At 37.7% G+C, this 26,376-nt stretch overlaps 5 protein-coding genes across 6 annotated transcripts; 2 read left to right on the top strand and 3 right to left on the bottom strand.

Moving 5' to 3' along the window:
- Positions 1 to 3,035: 3,035 nt before the first annotated feature.
- Positions 3,036 to 3,631, bottom strand: LOC133851004 (protein SKIP34). The gene has a single exon (XM_062287292.1). It carries the CDS (start codon positions 3,475 to 3,477, stop codon positions 3,187 to 3,189), a length of 291 nt encoding a protein of 96 aa, XP_062143276.1. The 5' UTR covers positions 3,478 to 3,631; the 3' UTR covers positions 3,036 to 3,186.
- Positions 3,632 to 5,298: 1,667 nt separating this feature from the next.
- On the top strand, positions 5,299 to 9,781 carry LOC133851975 (protein ecdysoneless homolog). Its single transcript, XM_062288611.1, has 5 exons — positions 5,299 to 6,504; positions 6,753 to 7,085; positions 7,644 to 7,777; positions 9,059 to 9,228; positions 9,400 to 9,781. The coding sequence occupies exons 1-5, from the start codon at positions 5,363 to 5,365 to the stop codon at positions 9,577 to 9,579; spliced, it is 1,959 nt and encodes a 652-aa protein (XP_062144595.1). The 5' UTR covers positions 5,299 to 5,362; the 3' UTR covers positions 9,580 to 9,781.
- Positions 9,782 to 11,039: 1,258 nt separating this feature from the next.
- LOC133851669 (nicotinamidase 1) lies at positions 11,040 to 14,194 on the top strand. Its single transcript, XM_062288197.1, has 5 exons — positions 11,040 to 11,229; positions 11,667 to 11,850; positions 11,969 to 12,102; positions 12,227 to 12,412; positions 13,785 to 14,194. Exons 1-5 carry the CDS (start codon positions 11,089 to 11,091, stop codon positions 13,875 to 13,877), a joined length of 738 nt encoding a protein of 245 aa, XP_062144181.1. The 5' UTR covers positions 11,040 to 11,088; the 3' UTR covers positions 13,878 to 14,194.
- A 781-nt stretch (positions 14,195 to 14,975) lies between these two features.
- LOC133851085 (protein NETWORKED 2D) lies at positions 14,976 to 19,077 on the bottom strand. Its single transcript, XM_062287388.1, has 2 exons — positions 18,786 to 19,077; positions 14,976 to 17,999 (listed from the first exon to the last, which is right to left on the bottom strand). Exons 1-2 carry the CDS (start codon positions 18,877 to 18,879, stop codon positions 15,088 to 15,090), a joined length of 3,006 nt encoding a protein of 1,001 aa, XP_062143372.1. The 5' UTR covers positions 18,880 to 19,077; the 3' UTR covers positions 14,976 to 15,087.
- A 3,544-nt stretch (positions 19,078 to 22,621) lies between these two features.
- Positions 22,622 to 25,886, bottom strand: LOC133851390 (uncharacterized). 2 transcript variants are annotated; one of them, XM_062287794.1, is made up of 3 exons: positions 25,588 to 25,886; positions 23,986 to 24,562; positions 22,622 to 23,144 (listed from the first exon to the last, which is right to left on the bottom strand). In XM_062287794.1, exons 2-3 carry the CDS (start codon positions 24,425 to 24,427, stop codon positions 23,080 to 23,082), a joined length of 507 nt encoding a protein of 168 aa, XP_062143778.1. In that variant the 5' UTR covers positions 24,428 to 24,562; positions 25,588 to 25,886; the 3' UTR covers positions 22,622 to 23,079. The 2 variants fall into 2 exon arrangements, with proteins under 2 accessions (XP_062143778.1, XP_062143777.1); XM_062287793.1 differs by having other exon boundaries at positions 23,986 to 24,955.
- Positions 25,887 to 26,376: the final 490 nt, after the last annotated feature.

Consider the following 26,376-nt stretch of genomic DNA (forward strand, 5'->3'; position numbering starts at 1 on the left):
ATGTTCATAGCTGGATAATGACGCACAATATTAATTTAATGTTTTTGTGACATTTTAAACCACAGAGCCAAATCAAGCAATACAAAATGCATGCAGCGACAAAAATAAAGTCACAATAAGGCAAAATTATTTCTTTTATATATATGGATAATATTTGTCTGCACCTACCCATATTTCTCTATCCGCCCACCTAGAGTTGGGGACTGAAAATTCATCTGGAACTTGTACAGATAGGCAGATTGCAAATGCAAAGCAAAATTTTAATCGTCCACCTGAACACCCCTACCGAAGGCACAATCTTATTTGTTATTGGCACTATTAAAGGTGTTGGCTTAGTGGTAAAGTTTCATTCCACATGGTTGAATTGGCAATGAACATGAGATTCATGCTCATTATCCATATCTACACATGATCTTATCTTATCATTTCTGTCCATTAAAAAAGAATTATAAAGTTTTCCTCCAAATTAAGTTAGATTAATTTTCTTCAATAGAGTCTATCAAATTAGCATGTGCCTATGATATATATACATTTTCACATACCGATTAAAAATGTATGTAATAATCACATGTATTTTGAATAGATGTTGGTTTAATAGACTGTATTGAAAGAAAAAAAAAAAATTATAAATAGAAAATCAGTCCATATGATTGAACTGATTTGCAATTAGCTCATTGTCGTATAAACATTAACTAAGAACTCCAAGTGGTAAGCAAAAAAAGCAAATAAGTCGAGCCACCCATTTTTAAAAATCACCTCCCCATGTTTGAAGTGTAAGGGGGAGGACCAGAAGATGAGAGTACAATCGTTCATGTAATCATGATGAAGCATGTTTGACATCCATTTCATAATCATCTTTATATAACCAAGTTTTAAATCCACCATTGAGTTTGTGGAACCCAATGTGAGTCCTACAAATTCAATTGTAGATTTTAAAATGAGATGGGTAAGAGATAGATTTGTATCATTTCTCAATCATGATTAGCAATTCTCCCCTTCCACCAAAATTAAGGCATACACGAAACTTCTGATGGAAATAATTAACTCCATTTATTCATGAAAATCAAGCAACAAATATTTGTAGTAAATGAGATAACCAACTTTCTTCAAGACAAAATCCCAAATCTCTTGGAAGTCATTTCAGCTATAATTCATCTGTAATATTCTAGTTTAAGGTTAAGCAAACTATGCTCAAGTCCATACAGATTAAATCATCAGCAATTAGTATATACTACGGGCCTCTTTCTCTATATATCCTGCCAATTTATCATCACAAGACAAGATGTACAGAGCCTAGAATCCAATCCCTGATTATGCTTACCCCATGTCTATTTTTTTCAGTATATGAACATCAAGGCATTGAGACTAAGTTTAGAATAATCTTCAATAAATTGGAGAATTCTAATTGCAGAAGTATCATGGATCACCTATCCCTTCAGAAGTGTCTTGTTTGGAGACCCTGAGTTCTACTAACAAACGTGTAAAGATTGACATGGTAAAACATTATGGGAGCTTAAAGTTCCATATATCATTACTTCAAATGAGTCCAAGGATTAAATATAATCTGATCATGCACTCACTCTCCTCTTATCTTCTTCAATAATAGGTTGACAGGCATTAAGATAAAAATAATATATCATAATATATCTCTCAAGATGAGTGCAAATAACATATTTCCAAGCACCTAACAAATTGGATAATGGTCAGATTCCGCTAGCCTATTCCTATCTTTAATAATATCAAAATCAAGCCAGAGGCTGCCAACAGAATCCTTAATCAATTGGAAAATTCCAACCATGCCAGCATCATTGACCATCTATTCTTTTAGAATCATTATGGAATATTTATTAATTCTATATTGTTACTTCTAACTTAGTGCCACGGTCCAACATAATTCAGTCATCTTAGGGTCCGTTTGGGTTTGCGATTTGAAAAAATGTGATTTAAAAATAGCAATTTTAAAATGTGCAATTTTAAAAAATGATTTTTAAAAACGCAGTTAAGCGTTTGACAAAATCGCAGTTTGACCTTTAAAATCGCAGGTTAGTTTTTTAAAATTTTATGTTTTCAAAAAAACACCTCATTGCCTGTGATTTGAAAAATCAGTTTTCTACGTTTTCAAATCATAATATTTTAAAAATGCAATTCTTAAATGGTTCATTTTCTGTGATTTGGTTTAAAATCGCACTTTTTGTTTACGAAATCATAATAACAAACGCACCCTTACTGTAAACAACAGCCAAAGATGAGGAACTTCCACTGGTAAGGTTTCGAGTTACATAAATTATAGGTTTATAGTATCACCCTTGTCTCCTTGAGCTAGACTACAATTTTTTTTTATTGAAACACAAGTTTGAGTAGCATAACCCAGAATTCCTACAGTACACGGGAGTCACGGGACATAACAAGCAAGTACCTCACAACTTCAAGAAATTTGAAGTATCTGCAAATCAAGTCCAAACATTTATATTGGCACAATTCCCTTTAACTGGTGCCAGTCATGATCTACACGCTCTGTTGTAACTTGGGAATCACCTCCAAACTTTATTATCCCAATCAGGGAAGATATCCAACATAAATAGAGAAACCAGTGCACAAGTTTGCATTTCTCCACTACAATAAACCCCCTTCCTGATGAAATGGATGCATTTTCACACTTTGAAACTTACCTAAAACCCAATTTACACAGCCAATCTTCTCTTCAACCAACATAATTGTATGGTGGCTATCAACAACTACAACCCCATTCTCCAATTGTTCTCTTCTCTCTCAACTTACTGTTACTAACACAACTATAACTCCTTTACACCATGGTTGATCAAATATCAAGACACCAATTTACAATAAAATCAAATCCTTATAACCCACGGACGCAACGTGATTAATACCCAATCCTTAAGCAGAGGCAAAGCATATCTGGTTGATCAAGCATTCAAGCCCAACCAAGAATTACCATTAAAGAACATCAAATTTGCTAACTTCCAAGAACCCCTAGTTTAATCCAACTCCTAGCTTAACCAGAACAACCAATCCAATTTAGAAACTAAAAATTTCTAATTCAAAGCATTTCATTAAGTGTAAATTTATATAACTATGAAACATAAACAACCACATCAACAAAAAAAAACAAATTCAAAAAAGGAAAAAGAAAAGGCGAATCTGCTAGAATCACCGAGAGTGTGGTTACTATTTACGGGGCAGAGGGGCGAAGAGGCGGACCACGAGTTGTTGCTGCTCGAGGAAGCGTCGTTTGAGGTAGTTCTCGAGGATCTCCATGACGGAGACGAAGCGCTTCATTTCCTCGAGCCGGCGGCTCAGCTCGGCTTCCCGGGCCCTGGCGCGCACCAGCCGGGCTTCGGTCTCGGCTAGCCGGCCCCGCAGGCTCTCCACCACCGCCACGTTATCGGTCGCCAGCGCGGCGGCTCGCGGCGGAACTAGGCTTTCCCTCGAGAACGGTGGTTGCTGACCGTAACACATCGTGAAACGACACCGTCGCGACGATGATGATCGAAGAATGAATATGATGTCGAAAGAGAAGGGAGTTGTTGGATTGGCAGGGATTATTGGCCGACAGAAATAAATAATGGGGTGTGAGGCCTGAGGAATGAGGATTAATCTGGACGGTAAAGAGATGGGAGTTTTATTCTGCTACAACCAGGTCCAATTCTTTTCTGGATCACTAGCTTAGTAGCTTTCTTAGGTGACAAAACGACACCGATTTGTAACTCTCTGAACGACACCGCGTAACCTCTCCCTTTTTTAATCAAGGAATTACTACGTGCTCTTTTTCTTATTTTTCAATCAACTTTGCCTTTTGGTTTTATTCCTTTTTCTTCTAGTCTCTAGTCTCTAGTCTCTACTGCTTTCTGAACGCGACGATTTTGTCTTTTAGACTTCAATTTTTAATTTGGCCAATTTAAAACTTGAGTTAACAAACAATTTAAATCTAAGCTTATATCCAATTTTCTTTCAAATAAATAATAACATGAAAAATATATACTTTTATACCATTCTTACATTCCTACATATATGTATGGTATATTATAAGTATTAAGTACATAACTCTATATAACTGTAGCATTGCTCTATAGTGTATGACAAATTTATGTTGATATAGAATGTAACTATTTATACCTATATATTTATATAATAGACATTCCAGTAACCTATATAATATACTTATATTTAATGAATCAAGTTGAGCTTATATGAACTATGATCAGGTGCCTAATACTCCGTTTATTTAGGCGTAAGATGTATTCGGTATTTTTCGGTGTTTGGTAGGGACGAAAATAATAGTTAACATAAATTATTTGCAGTTTTACCGTAAAATCTTATTTAATTTTTTGAAAACGATTTACAGTTTTCAAAACTGTAAAATTGTTTTCTGAATTTAAACTCTTCACTCTTGCATGCACGTTTGTGGGAATTCACCATCGTCGGACGCTGGAGTTTGTTGGTAACCCAACTTTACTGCCGAAGATCTCCGAATTTTAGTATCAGATTGCAAGAATCTGCCCTGTTTGGCCGGAATCTGAAAATTTCTCCCAGAATCCGGCAAATAAGATTCTGGCCAGTTTGGCTAGAATATGGCGATGGTGGCTGGACGTCTCCGGAATCTGGCGACGGTTGTTGGATTTCGTTTTACGCCATTGATAATTTTTTCGTACGAGCTAAATACCAGAAAATATTGTCAAGGAAAAAAAAAAATTTCGTCAAAAATATTTTACACCGAAACAAATAAAACGGAAGTTGAATTTAGACGACTATAATTAGTTTAATAATCAAGTATAATTTTGAATTGACAGCCGACTCATTTATCAAATGAACCAAAATCGGGTAGTGTATTCAAGCCAAGCCTGAGTTTTCTTGTGTGGGGATTTGTCCGTTTATGGCCCTTTTAAACACGGGAATAGCTAGAATTCCCACCCCCATCCACCCCAATCCCACCAACCCTAAGTGTAAAAAGTTGAAAATTGATTTATTAAATAAAAAAATTAAAACACTTAGAGTTGGTGGGATTAGGGTGGGAATTCTAACATTTTCCTTTAAACACGTTATACTTATTTGATAATTTGTTTATTCATTTTTGTTAATCTTAAAGACTTAAACGACTGAAATAGTTTTTCTTTGATAACTTATCTTCTTCTTTTTTTCCTTTCTCGTTACTCTTAAACGACTGCAATACCTTTTAAGCGACTGAAAATCTTAAATCTTTTGATCACCGACAACCATAATCCAAATCGTAATCAAACGACAGCGTTCCACTGCACCCCAGAACATTCACGACTCCGCTCTAAAACCCCCCACCCCCCGAACATTGACGACAGCAACAGAACTACAGAAGGTAGTTACAGAGACCATGGCCACCACTACAGAACCCGACTCCATCTTCTCCCAACAGAATTCCAGGCTCCCAGACGACACCGTCTTCTACGCCATCTTCCCAGACTTCGCTCTAAATCCCAACACTACCCCTCCTGAGCCCTCCTCTTTCCAATCCCTCCACCTCCAAATCCTAAAATCTCTCTCGCCTTATACCGAAGGCTATATCTGGCAGCACGAGCCCTTCGCTCTCTCGCTCTCGTCCCAATCCAAACCCTCCTGCCTCTGCTCCTCCGATCTCCCCCACCTCCACGGCAAGCTCCGCTTCGGCGATAACCTCGACGACGAGTGGTTCGCCGTGTTCCTCCTCTTCCACATCTCCGCCACTTTCCCTTCCGTCTCGGTCCGAGTCTGGGACACTGACGGCGAGTTCCTCCTCATCGAGGCCGCCTTCCACCTTCCCCGCTGGCTCAACCCCGATACCAGCCCCAACCGCGTCTTCATTCGCCAAAACTACCTCCACATCGTCCCGAAAGACCGAATTTCAAGTCCGAGTTTACCCGATTCGCTCCGGTTCGTGATAAATTATGGCGACGAATCGCGAGCCCCGGAGCCGGTTCAGTCCGCGGTGAAGAGTAAGATATTGGAGTACCCGGAGCGGGCGAGGAGGAACATGCACTCCGTTAGGGTTAGGGTTCCGGTGGCGGTGGCGCAGGTGTTGAGTCACGAGCCCTGTCTGATCTCCCTTGCGGTGGAGGGGTTCTACGACCGAGACATCGACGCGATGAAGCACGCGGCGAGAATGGAGAGGTTCGCGCCGAGAGGAAGAGAGGAGGAGCTGGTTCGGGTCTTGGTGAGGATGTCGAAAGCCATGTACGCGCAACTGGTGCAACAGACCTTTTCGGCGCCGAAATGTTACCCAATGCCGGATCGTTCCGATACGGCGGCGTATTTGGAGGCCGAGTTGGGGATGAAGATCGCGTGCGGGTTCGAGATGGTGTATCAGATGAGACGGAAGGAGGGTTTGGAAGGGAAGGGTAGCACGTGGGAGGCTTATAGGGAGAGCTTGGAGAGTAGTGGGTACTTTGAAGGGTTGGTTCCTGGGTCCAAAGAGTATCGGAGATTGATGCAGAACGCCGAGGAGTATTACCACAATAGTTCTTTGTTTTCGAGGGCCAGGTACATTTTGCGAAACTTTTTGTCCTTGTTTGCAATTCGTGATATTCTGTGTCAAATCTTAATCATTTAACTGTTAAGATGATTTTCACATTCTATACCAAAGCTTTTAACTACGAAGGTTGTTTGATGTGGGTTTCCATTTTAGGAGTCTTTTTTTGGTTGTTTGAATGACATTTCTTGTTTTGTTATAGATTTGGTTGTTGTTAGCATTTAGTGGGTCTTAGTAAGATATAGCTTTTTTGTGGCAGTGAAATGTTGAGTGCTCCGGTGAGACGAATTGATGAAATTCTTTCTTTGCCCCATTTGGCGGATGATTTTAAGGGTCAGGAGGTTCCTCCTTCTGATGATGATTCTTGGCTTTACAACGGAGAGGACGAGTTAAACTCTGCTCTTCTTGAGAGGCAAAAGGAGATGGACCTCTATAATTCAAAACGTAAAAAGAAACAGAAAGGGAATGAAGATACTGGTCCTTCTTCCAGTTCTAATGTTGATGAGGCTGCTCTTGGTGATATAGCTAAAACCATGCAGGCTTTTGTCCATAAGGTTTCAAGCTATAAGGGAGCTGAGGTTCCTGAAGACAGGTTAGTATACCTTTTATATTCATCTCATTCTTTCATAATTTGAGTCACCCATTTTTTTTTTTTTTTTTTGACAAATTGAGTCACCCATTTTAATTGTCGTAAATGGGCACAAAAATGTGCAGATCCGGTCCTTTATTTTATGCAAGTGTGAATTCAGCTTTTTTACATGGCATCAATGAGAAGACTCACCAGTCTTCATATCAGTTAGCTAGCAGTGACATGACGTTGTTGCCAAGAAGGTCACTTGCTTAATCTTTAAGTAGGTGAATTGGGATTGTGTCACAGAAGCCACTGGCAATTTTACTTTTGGGTTTGAAGCCAGTGCAATTTTTTGTTGGCTCAGTCTGAACATTCTTAGAATTAGGGAGCATTACCATACACTTTTTGCATTTACTGAACCAGCTTTTAGTTTCATTATTTTGAGTTTGCACACGACATTGAGCTATAATTATTTATGTCAATTATGATATTACCCAAGTCTTAGTTTGGAGACTTCGGTTTTACTATATGTAGGATAAGCAGTTGATTTAAATGTTCTTTGTTAACTATCTTTTGAAGGAACCTGAAAGAAGTGGACCTTAATGTTGACCGCTTTATTCAAGACATGGAATCAGTAATGAAGCGACAAGGTTTTGTGGATGTTGGCAGTGATGTTGATATTGAAGAAGGGTCGTCATCTGACTTTGATATGGGTAAGTTATACGCAATCTTTACTCTCCTTACTAGTTTCATATCATTTACTTATATCCATTGTTTTTTACAATAATTCATTGAGTTATGTCATTATCTTATTTGGTTACTTGATCACTTGAATCTGCTTGGTTTCTCTTCTTCTTTGTGTGTTATGTGACTTGTGTCCATGTTCTGGATTATGTTTGTAGAGTGGAGATCCATTAGGTTTGACTTGTTCTTATCCATCTTTTTCATAATGCATGGTATTAAGGTGCGGAGTTGAGAATATTAACTTACGTCATTACTTATCATTGTGGGGGAGGGGGTTGGGCAAGCAATAACATTAGTACTAATGTGCCTGGTTTAATTGATGGGTTTGAGGATTCTGCTCAAGCGTGTGAAGAGGCTTTAACACAGGTATATGTTATCACTTAATGATTTCATCAGGCTGAGCTGCTGGTATCTTTTTTTCTTTTAATTTGTTCTTTTTATTATTTCCCCAAGAGAGAAAGAAACTCAGATGAAAGCTGATGAAAAATCTTTTACTCTCTCTCTCTCTCTCTCTCTAAAACTTGGCATCATGTTTAGCTTTGTTAATATTGCTAAGTACAACTGATTTCAAGATTTACAATAAGCTCAACCAATGAGGCAACAGGTCTTTTATTAATATATATATATATATTACAGAAGTTACCATTTGGTAAAAGTAAGCCTCAGCTTTGGATAAATTCATGAAAAATAGCACAAACAAGACCCAACAGAAAATTGCCATTTTTGCTGACTTAGTGCGACAAATTAATTGCTAATGGTATTCTTGTACTTAGAGAGTTGATGGTTCTTTCTGTCTAGCAGATAATATGACTTCAGAATTAAAATAAGTCATGTATTAGTCATTCTAATGTTAGAATTAGTGCCCAGAGACTGAGTCAATGCAGAGATAATGTGAGATCTTAATGATATATGGTTTGGAGGTTTGAACTGGATTATCTGGTAGACACTGGTGATGCAACCAGTTTTAAAGCTGCATTTCTTTCCTACTTCCATCTTTGTCATAGACGTATTTATGCATGCTAACGACACCAGTTATACTGGGAAGTGGGAACCATTCTTTTCATTTTTAACCAAAAAGGTGGATTAAAAATTTGCTCACCATAAGTGACCGATGCCTCTGATTTAGTATGTAGAGAGAAGCTAAATTTTACTCTTAGAAACATTTGAGCAGGCTGTTGAATCATGAAAAGTAAATATTTCATTTCCATTTCTTGAGGGGGTTCTTATGATTACATTGATGATATTAACAGATGACGAGTCTGAAGATGAGAGTGATACTGCAGAACCTTCTGAGGATAACGAGGATAGAGATGATTCTTTCTTGCGCTCCTATTCTGATGCTATGAATGAAGAGTTGAAGACCACCTCCCTCACAAAAAGTTTTGTTCGTGCTAATGAGCAAGCGCCAAAGAAGGATGAGGTACGTTAATTTAATTTGTTGACATTTGCCGGCATGTGATTCGATTTTAGTGGCTGACGTGTTAATAAATTGTAAAAGAATTGTAGGTGTATTTTTATTATTATTATTTTGTGAGTGGGAGGGGTGAGAAGGTGTGATTAATGATATATTGATTGAATCTGTGGGATGCAGGGAAAATCAAATGGCACAGAAGATATGGAGGAGGATTTCAGTCCTGTGGATGTGGATGTGAACCTTGTGAAGAGCTTTCTTGATTCCTTTTCCTCCCAACAAGGACTTCCCGGTCCTGCTTCCAATTTGCTTGGGCTCATGGGTGTACAGCTCCCACGCGATGACAAGAAGGGCGAATGATTCTCTCTTCTTATGGGTCCTGTCCAGTTTTGTATTTGTTCTCTCCAATATATATATAGTTCATGACTATATATAGATTGTAACTCTTCTGCACAACTTCCTTAGCAATGTATATTGTGGTACGCATCAGCATCAGGGCTTGTGCATGACCGTGTGTTTATATTCATTTTGGCGAGTGAATGCATACTTGGCGGAGTTTAAAGCTTTTCTCTCACAACTATTCCACGTAGACAAATCAAAAATAAAAAGAAAAAGAAAAAACTAAAATTAATCATCGCTCCACTTGTTTTGCAAGCGGAATCTCAGTTGCAGTTACTTGGAACGTCACTTTTCCCCCTGTATCAGGTTCAACTCATGACACACCTAGGGGTGGGCATGGGGCGGGGTGGGGCGGGTTTTCGCATTTTTTGGCCCCGCCCCGCACCTTTGTAGGTTGGAAATTTTCAACCCGCAAACCACACTTATTAAAGAGTAACCGTGCGGGGCGGTTCACTGCGGGGAGGGTTCGCGCGGGGCGGGTATTTTGAGTGGCATTTACATAATTTTGATTTTATTTTGTAAAAAATAAAAAATTCAAAAAAAATACTGGTTTTTTAAATAAAAAATTAAATTCATATTTCCATTCAAGAACATTTTTCATGGATTAGCCTTTTAAACTAAAAGTCCTATTAATTATAAGATAAAATTCTAAGAAACATGATTTATATTTTCTCCCATCAACAAAGCATAATGAATAAATGACAAGAATAAAAAGCTATAATATTTCACTATTCTATGTCATCAATTTTCTTGTCTTTTCCAAAAGTAATGAAAAGATTATTTCAAATAACAATACAATAAAAATGTATACACTTTAACATCCCATGAAATTGAACCATAAAAATTGTATTTTTTACACAATGAAATGAGTCCACTAGTTAGTAAACAACTAAACATGCAAAAATATAACAGTCCATTGGTTAGTAAACATGCAAAAATATAATAGTGAACCAAAACAATTTAAAACAAAAGGAAAAAATGAAGAAGATGAAGAGAAAGAGAAAGATTCCCTCTTCTAGCCTTCTAGTTTTCTTTCTTTCCCCATTTTTTTTTTTTTTTTTTTTTCTCCTCCTTTGTGCGGGTGGGGCGGGGCGGGGCGGGGCGGGGACCCGCGTTTTTTAAAAGTCTAAACCCGCAACCCGCCCCGCATAAATTTCTCAAATTAGGATCCTAACCCGCAAAAAATCTCAAAAATTCGGTCTTCTGCGGGGCGGGTGCTGCGGGTTTTGCACACCCCTAGACACACCCATTGGCCATTGCGTAGTCAATGGTCAAGACTTTTTTCAATCTCTGACTCTTTATTTTTTTTTTATTTTTTTCTAATTAATCTCTGATTATTCTGATGCATCTTTTTCCAATCTAATCCAACATGTTCTATAAAATCAACGGCGCACAGCCATTCACTGGTCAATGCTAAAAAAATATATTCATTTTTAGATTGGACTTCGAGGAGGCTAAGAAAGACCAGTAATGGCTCCGTCGACGATGGACTTGTTGAAGGACGAGCTCCCAGTGGTACAAGAATCTCTGGTTCTGTCTGGGGACGTCAAGATCGGCCTTGTCCTCATCGACGTCGTTAATGGCTTCTGCACCGTCGGCGCTGGCAATCTGGTATTATATAACTTTTCGATACCTCGTACCTCATTAAGGTTTTGTCCGGATGTACGATGAGAAAACAACGTATTCTTGTCGTATTTTGGTCCTTTTCTTTTGTTTTCTTTTTCTTTTTGTGGTTTTGGTTTCAATTTGTATTTTCTCTTGGAAAAGCAATTCCAATAGTTTGTAAACAAAATCTTCTAAGTTTGCCGCATTTGGAAAAATAATATACTGAGAACAATTTTGTTTTTATTCACCAAAAACGAAGCTCTGTTTAAATCTCTGGTTTGATGGCTTTTTACATGCTTAATGAAATTATACTCTTATTTATGAATCATCAAATGGGTCCAATAAAGTTTTAGAAGTTAGCAATTTGTCGTTTGGTTTGGCAGTTCATCTGTAAAAAGTTGTCGTATTCACTATATAGTTGTGTGGGATTGTGTTTTGTGTAGGCTCCAAGACAGCACGATAAGCAAATTTCTGGGATGGTGGATGAGACGGTGAGACTTGCCAGAGAGTTCTGTGAGAAGAATTGGCCTGTTTTTGCTTTCCTTGACTCCCATCACCCGGATATTCCTGAACACCCATATCCTCCTCATTGTATAGCTGGAACAGATGAGGCAAAACTGGTTCCTGGTACTTCATTTTCTTTCTTTCTTTCTTTCTTTCTTTCGCTTTTGCTGAAAATACTTGCATTGCGGCTGAGCAATTTATGGATTTCCTTCTCTCATTTGCTATCTCCTATAACTTGCAGCCCTGCAATGGTTAGAGAATGAACCATCTGCAACCCTTAGGTGCAAAGATTGCATTGACGGGTTTGTTGGCTCAATTGAAAAAGATGGGTCCAATGTGTTTATAGATTGGGTGAAAAATAATCAGATAAAAAAGGTAAGCATTTCCGATGTCGTCAAAGGACACTGTCTGATTCTGATGGTGTCGTTTTAATGATTATTAAAGGAAAGTTGTGGTCAATATTCAATCTAATTTTACGATCATTTTCTTGTTCATGTAGATTTTGGTGGCAGGGATATGCACAGATGTATGTGTGCTGGATTTTGTGTCTTCAGCACTGTCTGCTAGAAATCGCGGTTTCCTTCCACCTCTGGAGGATGTGATTGTCTATTCCCAAGGATGTGCTACCTTTGACCTTCCTATTCATATTGCCAGAACTCTGAAAGATGCTGTGGCTCATCCACAGGTAATTTGAATAGTAAGATTATAGGTTCACTCTAATTTACTTTTAAATCCTTATTTATATTCGAACTTGTGTGTGGAAGGTTTAGTTACTTGGATATCAGAGCTAACATTTTATTTTTCAAGGCCCAGGAATATCAAATATGTTTAGTAAAATATAAAAGGCCAATCAAACCCATATATCTAATGGGGAGGAAATTAATAGTTTTATAATTTCAAGAAACACACATGCCTTGTGAGAAAAAGAGAAAAAGGGAAGAAAAGAAAAATCTCTGTATCAACCTGTCCTTATTAGGGGAGAAAGAGTGTATGCTAAATAATCCCTAAAGTTTCCTGGTTTTGATATGTATACCCATTTCTGAATCCGTGTATTTGCGTATTTCATTTTCATTGCTTAATGAGATAAGTGCAAACAAAAGAACTTGGTAATTCCAAACCAGTATAATGGTTATGTTCTATCCTCAAGTGAACTATCCAATGAACATTACAAACTTTTTATTACATAACTTGGATCACATCGATGGTTAAGTTGGACCATGCATTTTGGTCTTTGATAGAGTTGATGAAGTTATACCGAATATTATGATGCTTCAGTTGTTGAACTTTTTTTGGCTATTGGTTATATTATTGTAGCCTAGGCAGCGAAAAAGGGATGGTAATATTGATATTAATCTTTTGTTATATAATATAATATAAGAATTTTATATGTATTGATTTAAGTGCTGTTCTTTGGCACTTGTATTGGTTATGCGTCAAGAGTTGGCGTTAAGTCCTCCCCCACCTTAATTTCTGTGGTTAAGGTATCCAGAAAAAAAAAAGGGGCGCAGGGGGGGGGGGGGGGGGGGGGGGGGGTGGGCTTCTTTCTACTTGCTTGCTTATTATTCTATCTGAGACGAGGGTAGGGGTTATTTCTAACAACAACCATGAGGAGATGATTTAGATCATAACTTTTTGATAGGCAGGGAGATAGGGTTGACATTGAACACTGAGAATGTAACTTAGACAGTTGGAATAAGGGAAAAATGAAAATTAATTTCTTTGGGCTGCTCACCAGTAGAATGATAATGCATCATTGATGGTGATGACTACTATAAGAGCCTGAAGCGTAGTAGTGGTTCAAAGGGCATGTGATCAAAGAATTATTTTAAGGAAGACACTCATTTTCTTTGTTTTTTCTTTGAATTTTGTAATCCCTTGTTCAGTATTGATTACAATAATTTGAAGGTGCGTAATTTTAAATTGACTCAGATTCTGTTGTCAGTTTCAAAATCCTTCTTCATCTTTTAAACTATTAAAAATCTGACCTGCTTGCCTGCTCATTATGTGTCTTTTATATATGCAATCCTTCCTGATTGTTGTTATGTTTGTCATGGCAGGAGCTGATGCATCACATAGGCCTTTACATTGCCAAGGGAAGGGGGGCCAAGGTAGTGTCAGAGGTAACATTTGGTGCACTGAAAGAACCCTGATCTTGGTGGTATAAAATTCAGGCTTTCTCATATAGAGAGGAAAGTAGTGCTATGGAAATGCATTATGCATCTCTGTTAACTTGTAATTATGTGTTGGCAACCTGTGATATCATCGCCGGAGATAAACAATTTACGTTTATTAGTGACTATTATAGCGTCCTCCTTGCCTCGCTATGTTTTGATTTGTTTATGATGCTCCAGAATTTGTCTACGTTATTGTTAAGGTATTTTGACTGTCCAGTGAGCCTCTGTATACCTGCAAAGATATGGATAAATAAAGACAAGATATAAAAGGTGTAATTAAAATGATTGTGTTAGTTATTGAACATGACGACATTGATAATAAGGATTATAATAGTTGGGGGCTTAGGCACTCAAATTAGTTTCCTCTCTCATTAGCACAGATCTTTTATGTTATGAAACAAATTGTGGTTCTTCATTTCCAACATGATGATTGAAAACGTCATAAAGAAACATTGTTCTTGCTCTTGAGAGTTGAAAATCAAATCTTTATGGGGGGAAAAAAAAAATAGTTAAATGGAACTATCCAGCATTTGACGGTTATGAACCGTCTTCAAGACACAAGAAAGAGTATTGGATGTAATCTTGCTATTTGGGTAATCTGGACTAGCCACTTGGAATATGCAATCTTCTGAAATTGTTGACACTGTACTAATCACTACTGGTTTGCTGTGTTTGTTAATGTGTTTTATAGGGTAAATTTTTGTTATTAGTTTGAAAAAGTGTTCCGATACGACATAAAGTTGAAAACAATTTTTCGTGGTTTGAAGAATAATTTATATTTTGAGTTATTTGTTAATGTATTTTGTCTTGAGAACAGAAAACAAAAGACAGAAACAAACATGGCTTCTGTCTTGAAAACAGAAAACAAAACACAGAAACAAACATAGCACAATTGAAAATTCCTGATGACTTACCCAAGATTTTCCTGCTGTCAACCATGTAATGATGTCCATAGTATATAATTTAAACGCCAAATACAAATTAAATGGAAACCTTCCTGTTGTTTTGATAGTTACAAACTAGGAAAATCTATAGGACACGGAAAACATAATTTCACCAGTTCAAAACCAAAAAGAGGAGAGAAATCGTTTATCTCTTGCCAAAATACTCTAAAAAATAAGGAAAAAGAAATAAAAGAACTCCTCAAAGAAATAAAAATGAATCTGAGCAAAAGAATTAGAGCAATTTACAAATGGGGTCCTTCTCTAAGACCATGATACTTCCTATGCATTGCTGGGCTCATGCAGGAGAAGATTGATGGCTTTTGTTTCTTTGATTTGACACCAAAGATGAATGACCGCAAAGGAACGCGGCTTCGACTGTGTACATGTCCCAGCTGGGGATTTGCTTCCTTCTTCGATCCAGAAAACTCGAATTCCTCATCCAACTTTGCTAGAGTCTTCTCAAGTTCAAGTTGGAGGGCTGTCACATGATCTAAACCTGCTTGCAATTCATCTGCAACCTTGTTATTCTCTTGTTTCATGTTCAAGACCTCACCTTGAAACTTTGCAGCTTGATAGCTCGTGAACTTGAATTCATCTTCTTCAGCACTCTCCTTTAAAGCTGTTGTTATTTCTTCTTGGATGTTGCACAAAGAGGAGAACCTGCACTGTAGTTCATCTTTCAGTAATTCGCTTTTCTCAAGCCAGACAGTTAGTTCAGTCCGTATTTCTCTCAAGTGCTTGTATATTGGCCGTGCATCTGATTTCAGAGCATATTTTGCAGTACTACTTGCCTCTAGCTTCTTACCATTTCCCTCAAGCTTCAATATCTCAGCCTGTAAATCCTTGATTCCTGTTTCGAATTTCTGTATCTGATGGAATGAGGTGCTGAATTTTAACCAGAAATCCAAGTTCTCCTCTAGCAGTTCATCAATGTGCATTCGTAGCTTTTCTTCAATTGCTGAAATAGTATCAGGTTGGTCAATTAGAATGGCCGTGATGTCTTGTTTCTCTTTTGCCAGAGTCTTAAAGGTTTCAGTTGCAGTTGATGTTTCAATTCCTGCTTTAGGTTCAAAATTTAGATCCTCCAATGAATTAGACGTCTGCTGGAAGTCTGAAGCTGTGAAGTCTTTTATGTCCTCATTTTCATCGAAACATTTCACCAGAAGGTTTATTTTCTGATGTAATGATTTAATTTCTTCATCCTTCATTGCATTAGCATTCTTCAGTTCTTTCAGCTGTAACGAGATGTCAAAATTGCCGTCCCGAGTTTTCTTCTCCACTTCAACAAGCTTTTTCTTGACATCCTTGTAATTGCGAAGAGTTGCGGTGTACTCTGTCAGTAGAACTTTTTCTCTATCCTCCAATCCATTCAAGAACAATTGCTTCCAGTCTGGCTCATCTTCTTGAATGGTTTCCTGTTCCTCTGGTTCAACATTGAGAAGACTATCAACTGTCTGTGATGAATTTGGCTTGTCATCTCTGTCCTGCGATATCAGGTCCTGACCTTTCTCTGACAAATTATCAGGGTCATTATTTGCCTGGGATTTACCAAAAACTTCATTTTCAGCAGAAGTACTGAGAGCGTTGTTAGCTTCTGCAGAACCCTCGCCAGGATTCAGTGTCTCCTCTTGCTCTTTTAACTCCTTTTTTGATCTGATTTCAGCTGTTGATCCCTCTTCTTTCTGTGATTCACCTGTAGCATTGACCTTTTCATCTTGCTTCACACCCTGCAGTTTCTTGTAACCATCATCAGGATTCAGTGCATCTTCTTGTGCTTCGAACTCTTTCAGCAATTTGGCTTCACCTAGAGATTCCTCTTCTTTTTGTGATGGATCTGCAAGCTCAAGCTCCTCATCTGGCTTCACGCTTTGCAATTTCTCAGAAAGGTGATCAAGATTACAGCGTGCTTCAGTGAAATGTGTTTGGAGATTGTTGTTCTGGTTTTCAAAACTCTGGTTTAAGTCCTGAACAGAGTGCAACTTTTCCTCCACGTCTTTCAGCTTGTTGCTCATATTGTTTGATCCATCAGTTAGAGTTGCCTTATAATCTTCCAAGCTTCGAATTTGTGCTTGAAGCTCATCGGTTTCTGTTCTTAATCTCTTCACAAGAGCAGTCTTCGATGAAACCGCAGTTTGTAAGCTGATCACCTTATTCACAAGCTCATCTATCTTCTCCGCCATCTCTGTAACACCCAGAGATTCATTGGCCCCAGACTCAAAGTGTTCCTTGATCTTCTCACGTAACAATTCCAATTCCTGTCTCCCTTGTGTCACAATGCCCACTTCTTGGTCTAAGCTTGTTAACTCTTCTACCACATTCATAGACCCATCTCCAGCATGTGGCTTTTCTTGATTAATCTGATCACCATGAAACTCAGCCTTGAGACACTCAAACTTCTCCGTGGCATCCCTAATCCTACTGGACTCAACTCTTGCTTCCTCAGCGGCTATCTCCTGTTTCTCCTGCAAATGAGCCAACGTCTCTTCACACGATTTTAAAGCGGCTGCTGCCATCAATCTCCGAGCCTCACCATCTTCAATGACCATGCCCTCACTGAATTCATCTTGCAAACTGAAAACTCTCTCTTGCATTTCCTCAATACGATTCTCGATTTCCCAGTATTTTGCAAGCCCGTGCTCATAAGAGCTCTTTAAGAACTCTTTCTCAGTTTGCAGCGCTAGAATGTGTTTCTGATGCTTGTCGATCTCTTCGAGCGCCTCAGGTTTGCTCAAACCAGATTTAGCAACTGCAGTGGTAGCTGCAGTTTTGGTTGTCTTCTTAGATTGCAATTTCTTTGTAGCTGATGTTATGATAGTCTTTAAATCTTTATTTGGACTCTTTGGAACCATAGGAATATTTGATTTTGGGACTTCTGGAGCCCTTCTTGGCAATCTAGGCATGGCTTCTTCGTCTTCTTCCTCCATTGCAAATTGGACCTGTTCTGGGAAAACAGAAGCAATGGTGGTGTTGGCATTTTGTAGCTCTGTTGATATGTGGTCATACCGTTCAGCTAAAGCTCGGTAAGCTCGGTATGATTCTTCCACAAAGTGTATGAGCTCTGGCCTCTTTTTGTAGTACATTTCTGCTCTCTTGGCGAAGGAGTCCCCATCCTCTTCGATGAGTTTCACCACGTTGTGCACCTTTTCCTCCATATCTGCAACTCCCATGAAATTTACAGGCTCATCAGGCAATCCCCCTTAGATTTTATGAATGTCAATACAGTTTTTTTTTTTTTTTTTCCTATTCACTATGGGAGAGGGGAAAAGGGTAATGTCAAAACAGTTTATCTGCAGATAAAGGTATTTCAATTTCTACATCTTTTCAGCAGTTATTTTCCAAGGATCTAGGGAGTGGATCAACATTTCCAGAACAGGAAATTGGAATCTAGGAAACAACTTAACAAAAAGTCCACACGTTCTGCCATAAGATTGAGCCAGAAAGTTGGAGATCCAGATTGAATCAGAGCTAGAAACCTTAATTAAGAGTATGCCTACTTACTACCTTAAGTAAGTTTCAGACCAATAAAAGAAAATCAACTCCATATCGAACATATTTGACACAATTAATGTTTCTTAGATGATTTCCAGAAAAGAACCTTAAATTTTTGGTTGGAAAGTTGTTTCCTGGATTATAAACGGATCACATGCAGACAATATTTAATCAAACACCTTCAATTGTAATATTGCCAAACTATCCATAAACCTCCGATTGGCTCCTATCAGAATGCATTTTCTCAACCTCAGCTCATCTATAATTGCAATGAAATGCGTTATCAAAAATCCATTCAAATTTATATAGATTCAATGAAATCAGTTATAAAAAATCCATTCAAATTACTACCCTTATCACTCCGATTAGCTTTTTTCCATTGTATACAAGAATTCAATGCTAGCTCAAGCTACGTACAATGCATGTGACCCCGACCAAATTAGCCCAGTACCTTGAAGGTTTTGCTCCAGCCATTTTGACTGCTTGGTTCTGATATGGCTCGCCCACCACCATGAATATGCATTGCTTGCAGCTCTCTGTAACATATTTGCTATTCTTTTTTTTCCCTTCCTGGGTCTTCTTGACTCTCTCTCTCTCTCTCTCTCTCTCTCTCTCTCTACAGAAGGAGAGAAGACATGGAAGCCATTAGAGAAGCTTGGAGGAATAAAAGGAAAATGGAAGAACGTGGAATGTGCTAAAGAGCTTTCTAAGTTTTCACGTTATGGGATAATGGAGGGGAGCAAATTTCGGTCGGATTTATTGATTGTTTGAAACCTTCTTCTCGAACAAATTAAAAGGAGGCAAAAAGTCCCAGACCGACCAATGAGTCAATTCCACGTGGCATTGCCGGCTTTGCCAGGTTGGTACGTACTGACACAATGAAGGGAGAAAGCTGATCCCTTCTTTTATTTTTGCTTTTAGCCTACTTTTATATATTCCTTTTATATCTTAATTTCCGTGCGAAGGTTGTCCGCCCAAACTAAACCCATCATTCCACCGACCAAAACATCTTCAAATTGCTTTTGCAAACCAAATCATTTTGATAAATCATCAACACCTAATTTCATTATCGGATTAATTGATTTAATGCTGCATTTGTTATTTTGTTATCATATTTTTTAAATAACACGAGACCTTGCGGCGTGCACACGGTTAATCACTTTTGTACCTTTTTTTATTTATTTATTTTTTATTTTTGTGGGAAGGTCATCTCTTTTTCTTTTCTTTTCTTTTTTTGACAAATGATAGAATAAATTTATTCCAATGCTTCTTTCACAACTCGAATCCAAAGTTTTCAACTTAATCAAGAATATTAGATCAAAATGATATTAATGAGACCCTCTCTAATTAAAAAGATTTAAAATCTAAACTTCGGTTCACATGCTTGGTCTGTGCGTATTTGGATCATCTCCAGTTCAAATGAGTTGGAGGGAAACCAATTAGTATTTTTTTTAGGAGCATAATTGTCCTTTCAAATGTGAAAATACAATTATACTTTTTAAAAAAAAAAAAAACTAACTGGATTCTCTCCCGTTCAAATGACCTGGAGAGGATCCTTTTCCTCTCTTTAATCACCCATCATTTATAACTTATCATCGGTGATGGAATAGGTGGGCCGGGTTTTAATTTTTTTTTTAAAAAAACATTTATATATAATTAAATATACATTTTCTTAAATGAAAAAAAAAAAAAAAAGTAGTAGGGACGTGTGCTAAAACATTTGGGCTAAATGATAGAGAATTGTACGAGATGTCATGCGTTTCAACTCTAAAGTACCACTTTTTCGAGGACCCAATAGGCAATATAGGGAGAGAGATGAAAGAAATGAGAGCTTTTACACATCATTCCCTCATCCCCTTATCACCCTTTTATAATAAAAAAATTGATTTTTATTAAAAAGTTGTCTTTTGATGTCAAAAAGTTGTCTTTGATGTAAGTTGTCTTTGATGTGACATCAAAGACAACTTTTTAATAAAAACCAATTTTTTTAAGGAAAAGGGGGTGACAAGGGGGATGAGAGTCTCCTCTTTAGCATTTCCCGAAAGAAATCCTAATTAGGACGGGGAAATGCTAAAAATCTTCCCTTATCCCCCCTTTGTCCACCTCTTTTGTTTAAAAAAATTGATTTTAAGCAAAAAGGTGTCTCTGATGTCACATCAGAGACACCTTTTTGCTTAATATCAATTTTTTTATTGTAAATAGAAGATGAAGGGTGGATGAGGGGTGCATGTGTAGCACCCTCGTTAGGATGGCTTCGTTTGACTTCAAGCTTGAAATGCTCCTCCAAATTGGGGAGACAGCATCATTGAATTAATGTTTTTTATCCAATTTTTTCACTCCATAACCGATAACTTTACAAGCATGTCTTTGTATTCTATCTTATGCACATCATTAAATAACCCTGTTAGAACACAAACAACAGCTTTCCTTTAAAAAAAAAAAAAAAAAAAAAAAAGCTTTTACTTCAGTAAAATTAAGAAAAATAGTGCGAGAGAGAGAGAGAGCCACACATTTCCTTCTGAGCTACACTGAAGATTCGGGGGGCCCAAGATAGGCCCATCAAGCATTTTTTGCCACTAGATTGAGGAAAGGGAAACAAAAGAAGCTTTGGTTTTCATTTTTGGCTAGAAAAGAACCTTTATGGATAAAATCACTTCCACTCTACAAACAACACAGGCCACATGCGATCACTAGACGCAATGACTTCATCAATGCACAAAGACACAAAGTAAACATCAACCAATTGCCCATTCATGTGGTCCTGTTGCAGCCTGATTAACCCCACAAACAGTACAAAACTTTGGATCCCCTTTGCAATTTGCAGAGCTTTTTTATAATGGGAAAGTAGGGGGGGAAGAAATTATCACTCATTATTATCTCAAAACAAGAGAACAAAAGAAATCATGTTCACCAAACTGGATCTGGCTTGTGTGCTGTAGTTTTAAACTACAGCACACATGCTGTAAAAATAACCAATGGCTCAGATGCGTTAAAATTATTTAACGGTATAGATGTAACAAAAGATAAAAAACAAGTGGAGTCATCTTTCTTCTTAAAGCAATGGAGAAACCTAAAGGCTCAATAGTGCTGAGTCCCCCATCCAAATTCAAATGAGCTTGCTTGTTTTTTCAACCCTTCTCTCTCTTTGATTGTGTACTTGCATTTCTATTATATAATGGCCGGATCCTTAATTTATTCCCTCTCTCTTCTACTCTGAAATGTTGCAGCTATGTAAGAAGAAGCTAAAAAGGTAACGAAACTAGCAAAATTTGCAGAGCTCAACTCAGAGACACAAATTTTGAAGCAAAACCTTTGTGAAATATGCGCTATGTCTCTATGAATTCCGAGCAAAACCCAGCCGTAAACCCAGTTGTCCAAGCAAAATAAAGCAACAAAAAAGCTCCAAATTTCTAAATTCATCCCTTCATCTTTTGCAGGTCTCAGTCATGGGTTTTTATAAACCACATTTTGCTCTGTGTTCTTTGTGTAGATCTCAGTCATGGAGGAAAGCTAGTGTGAATTTGGATGAGGGACTCAGTACTATTGGGCCTTAGGTTTCACCATCGATTAAGAGAAGGAAAATGACTCCGCTTGTTTTTTAATCTTTTGTTACATTTAGACCGTCAAATAATTTTAACATATCTTGGCCATTGGTTATTTTTACAGCACACATGCTGTAGTTTAAAACTACGGCACACAAGCCGGATCCCACCAAACTTACAGAATATCCCAGGCAACAGAAACAAGAAGATTAAGGTGGTTGGTGTAGCTCTGAATAGGAATGAAAATTGTATCATAAACCTATGAGTGTTTCTTCAGGGGAGCACAGTACCCATAGTCAAACTAGAGTCATAGAAAGAGCTAAATGGCAAAAGACCCCTAGCCAATCTCAACCAGTTCTTTTTCCTGCTTTATTAAGAGACCCAAATGTTAAATATATTGGAGAAGTAATAAAAGAGAAAGAGGAGAGAGAGAGAGAGAGGTGAACTGTGGAAGCATAAAAAAGCTAATGAGCTACATATTTACTATATTTAAATATACCACAGAATATTATATAAGTCTCTATTTATAGATAAACAATGCGTAGCGAGCAAAAAACCCTCAACTACATAATATAGGGAATAAACCCTAATAACAACAAACCCTAGAGAATAATATCAAATATTTTAACACAAAAAAAAAAAAAAAAAAAAAAAAAGAAAAAAAGAAAAAGAAAAAAAGAGAGCACTTCAAAGTACTAAAAATATTGCTTCAAGGATGCAAAACTAACATTAAAAAATGTTATCATGGGATATTAGCAGACTGGCCCTTCATTGACTAAGGAAATAGCAGAATTATTTACAGTAGAAGTGAGATAAAGCATAGCTATATTGTCACATATTCACAAAAGCTGTATTTACACTAAAGAAACTCCATTATGTTTCAGGTTTCTCCTGGCAACCCAATGATGCATGAACCTAACCAACGGAAGGATGAATAACAGAACATGGCATGCTGTGGAAAGCATCTGTTGCTGTCTTCTTCGCAGTCGCAGAACATGGTTCTTCTATTTGCTTAACTGGATAACTTGTGGTCGAGTTCAATTGGGCGTTAGTCCTATGCACTCGTGCTCAAGATGCTGATGTAGAGCCTAACATGATCTTTCTGGTTTTTTTTTTTTTTTTTTTCCAACACCTTTGGTTCTCCAAACGATCACAGAATGAAGAACTCAAAAAAAGGGCCATTCTGAGAATGATCAGCTATTTCTAGATATCGAAGTTATCAAAGTTCGGAAGAGAAGAAAGCAACTGTGCCATACAGTTTGTGCCCTCTGCATAATCAATGAAATTGCAGTCATAAACTCAGCACGGATGACATGAATCAGGTATTCATCAATGTAATGCAACAGATTTAAACCGTTCCAGTTTACAATTCAAGAAAAAAGAAATCAGGATGAGAAAAAAAAAAAAAAAAAAAGGTAAAAAGAAAGAAAGAAAGAAAGAGTGGAATTAACACCAAGAAATGGCAAAACAACTTTTCAAGCAACAAAGCTAAATATCTACTAGTTCATTAAACTGAGAGCTTTGCAAGAACCCAAATCAGTTTAATTCAGCTCATTCAACAAGAAGCAATAAAAAGTAGGACATATTCAATCGATTTAACAGCCCTTAGACAGGAACATTAGAACTTAAAAAGGTCTACTAATTAGATCATCTCATTACATCTGTTGACGGCTATATAACACTTCAGGGTGAAAAACGTTTAGCCGTTAATGGCCGACTGGGTAGAGAGCTCACATAAGGCAGATAACCACTTTAAGTAAAGCTCTTCTCTGTAGCCCTATAAGGAGTTACACGATTGTATGAAATGGATCATGTAATCTTTAATTCCTTACTAACAGTTTAATATGTGCTTTTCTTCAGCTCTATCTTCTCTTCCTTCTTTATCTTTTCCTTTTTCCCCCAGAATTCACAGGGTGTAAAATCCTCTCAAATCTCCCCGCCCCCTAAGTGAGGGAGGTCATTGTGCTTAACATGGTTTATAAACATCTGCAGAGAGCAGCTAGTGGGTGTCTCCAGAGGTTTATAGTTATTAGTGCTCCATACAAACACAACAAAATAAGAGAAAAAGAAGCAAAAGGTAAAACCAAATGCAAAAACTATAGCTCTTACCAGGAGAGAGGTTCTTGATGGCACTCAAAAGCTGGTTATTTGAGCCCTCTACCACCTTCTTGCAACCTGGTGTATAGCTCGGAACCAGTACTGCTAAGCCATCATCACTGTCAAAATCAGGTCCATGAGGCTCAAACCATCCAATGGACCAGTCTGGGTCATCGGATTCAGACCCTGACAAACAAACACCATCCGATGGAACCACCTCCGCATCAAACTCCCTGTCAATTCTCCTCTCTTCCCTACTCTGCCATTTCCTCTTAACCTTCCTTTGGGACGAGGATATTTTGGTCCCTTTCACAGAAGGAAATTTTACAGTCTCGGGCTCCCTCAGACCAAATCCCCAGTCAAATGAAGAATTCAGCGAAGACCCATTTGAGACAGGCTCTTTCTCTTTCCCACCCCACAACCTCCACGAAAAACGGGTAAAAGAGACAGCCATAGTTCGAACCCAAATTCGCTAGAAAGCTAAAGAATGTTGATGAATCAACGAGTCTCTTTGATGGCAAAGTTTTTTGGGAAAATAAAAAGGAAGCCACAAACAATTGAGAGCAAAAGAATCGGAAGTGGTGCCTGCCTGTTGCAGTAACCACTATGTTAGACGATGATCAAGATCCTCAATACATATAGATCAAACAAAGGATAAAATAGTTCAGATAAATCCAACAAACTCATTAATCTCAATCGTTGATTAAGAAAAGCAAAAGCTTCAGAAAACTTGAAACATGATTAAATGAGTGCGAAAACTTCCACCTTTTTCTCTCTTTATACCACAATACTTATCATCACAGTTGAGGGGCAATACCGAAAAACACCAAAAGGAAAGATCCAGTTCACTGAACTTAGTCTCGCTAGAAAGCTAAAAGATTTTGATGAACCAACGATTCCTCTTTGAAGGCAAAATTTTGGGGGGAAATGAAGAGGAAGCGAGAGACGATTGGGAGCAAAAAGAATTGGAAGTGGTGCCTGCCTGTTACAGCAACCCCTATATTAGGCAATTATCAGATTCCTCAATACATCTAGGTCAATCAAAAGAAGATATAGTTCAATTCAATCCAACAAATCCATTAATCTCAATCATTAATTAAGAAAAGCCAAAATTTCACAAAACTAAAAGCATGATTAAATGGGTGCCAAAAGTTTCCATCTTTCTCTCTGAATATCACAACAATATCATCAGAATCAGGAAAAATTTGGGTCCATTGAATTTAGTCTAAATCACGACCCTTCTTCTCAATCAAGTCAGCAAAAACTATCCATAAATGGAAACCCCTGAAAATGAAACTCGAACTCAATCAATCTCCAAAAATATCAAAATGGACCAACCAAGAATTCCCCAACAAAAGAAGAGTTCTTCGAAGAACAAAAAGAACATGAAGCTGAAGTCTTGAAACTAGTATTTTTTCTTCATTTCACAGTATGAGACACAACTCATTGAAAAATTCCATTAATCCAAAAATTTCAATCACCGGGAAATGGTCCAACCCTAGATCACCAACACCAAGTCTTGCTTAATCAATTTCCAGCAAAAATAAATAAATAAATAAAATTTAGCAAGTAACAAATAATTAAAAAAAAAAAAAAAAAAAAAAAAAAGACGACCTTGAGGACAAAACCCTGATTTCAAAGTGTCAATGGTCAACTAGTTCCTCATGTCACCGGAAAAACGAGACCCCTCACCGGAAAACCGAACTTTTTACCGGAAAAACTGAAACTTTAGGTAAAACAGTGGAACTTTCTCCGGATAGAGTAGAAAATGAAAGATCGGTGAGATCACAGAGACACAACTGGGTTCGAAACCCTAACTATCTCTCTCTCCCTCTCTCTCTCTCTCTCTCTCTCCCTCTCTCTCTCTCTCTCTCTCTCTCTCTCTCTCTCTCCCTCCCTCTCTGAACTGAAAAAACCATCTGAGAGAAGCTCGTCTTTTCCGTTCCTTTTATAAGACTTCGTTTTCGTATTTAATTTGTTTTATTTATCTTTTTGTTTCGTTTACTTTTGGATTTTTCATGGAAGCAGAGCCAACGGTTCGGATTGGACCGTGCTGTTGCTCTGCGCCTCCAATCATTGAATTACTGTTCATTTTAGAATTTTTAAATCGTGGAGCAAATATCCGACGTTGGTTCCGCACAAGTGGGGATCATTACCGTCCAAATTTGCTGGCGTGGCTGCTTCTCGCCCAATCTTTGCGTGTATCTACGGCTCACGCTACTGACACGTGTATGTTAGGTTAGTCTGATTTTAATTTTTATGGAAAAAATAAATAAAAATAAAAAAATGAAATGACCAAGACATGACCCTTATTGAATGAAAGTGTTGAATTATTGAAGTTTCTTCAACTTCTTTTTTTCCTCTCTTTCCTTTTCTTTTCTATTTTCAAAGACACTATTATTT

The sequence above is a fragment of the Alnus glutinosa genome, chromosome 12 (assembly GCF_958979055.1).
Source record: "Alnus glutinosa chromosome 12, dhAlnGlut1.1, whole genome shotgun sequence".
NCBI classification, from domain to species: Eukaryota; Viridiplantae; Streptophyta; class Magnoliopsida; order Fagales; family Betulaceae; genus Alnus; species Alnus glutinosa.

Excerpts from the sequence above, each read along its gene's own strand:
- LOC133851085 (XM_062287388.1), bottom strand. The coding sequence starts at position 18,879 with ATGTTACAGAGAGCTGCAAGCAATGCATATTCATGGTGGTGGGCGAGC. Across the intron at positions 18,000-18,785 it reads GCTGGAGCAAAACCTTCAAG|ATATGGAGGAAAAGGTGCAC; the intron begins GTACTGGGCTAA and ends TGGGAGTTGCAG.
- LOC133851669 (XM_062288197.1), top strand. The coding sequence starts at position 11,089 with ATGGCTCCGTCGACGATGGACTTGTTGAAGGACGAGCTCCCAGTGGTA. Across the intron at positions 11,230-11,666 it reads CCGTCGGCGCTGGCAATCTG|GCTCCAAGACAGCACGATAA; the intron begins GTATTATATAAC and ends TGTTTTGTGTAG. Across the intron at positions 12,413-13,784 it reads ATGCTGTGGCTCATCCACAG|GAGCTGATGCATCACATAGG; the intron begins GTAATTTGAATA and ends TTGTCATGGCAG.
- LOC133851390 (XM_062287794.1), bottom strand. The coding sequence starts at position 24,427 with ATGGCTGTCTCTTTTACCCGTTTTTCGTGGAGGTTGTGGGGTGGGAAA. Across the intron at positions 23,145-23,985 it reads CATCAAGAACCTCTCTCCTG|AGGGCACAAACTGTATGGCA; the intron begins GTAAGAGCTATA and ends TTGATTATGCAG.
- LOC133851004 (XM_062287292.1), bottom strand. The coding sequence starts at position 3,477 with ATGTGTTACGGTCAGCAACCACCGTTCTCGAGGGAAAGCCTAGTTCCG.
- LOC133851975 (XM_062288611.1), top strand. The coding sequence starts at position 5,363 with ATGGCCACCACTACAGAACCCGACTCCATCTTCTCCCAACAGAATTCC. Across the intron at positions 6,505-6,752 it reads TCTTTGTTTTCGAGGGCCAG|TGAAATGTTGAGTGCTCCGG; the intron begins GTACATTTTGCG and ends TTTTTGTGGCAG. Across the intron at positions 7,086-7,643 it reads GCTGAGGTTCCTGAAGACAG|GAACCTGAAAGAAGTGGACC; the intron begins GTTAGTATACCT and ends TATCTTTTGAAG.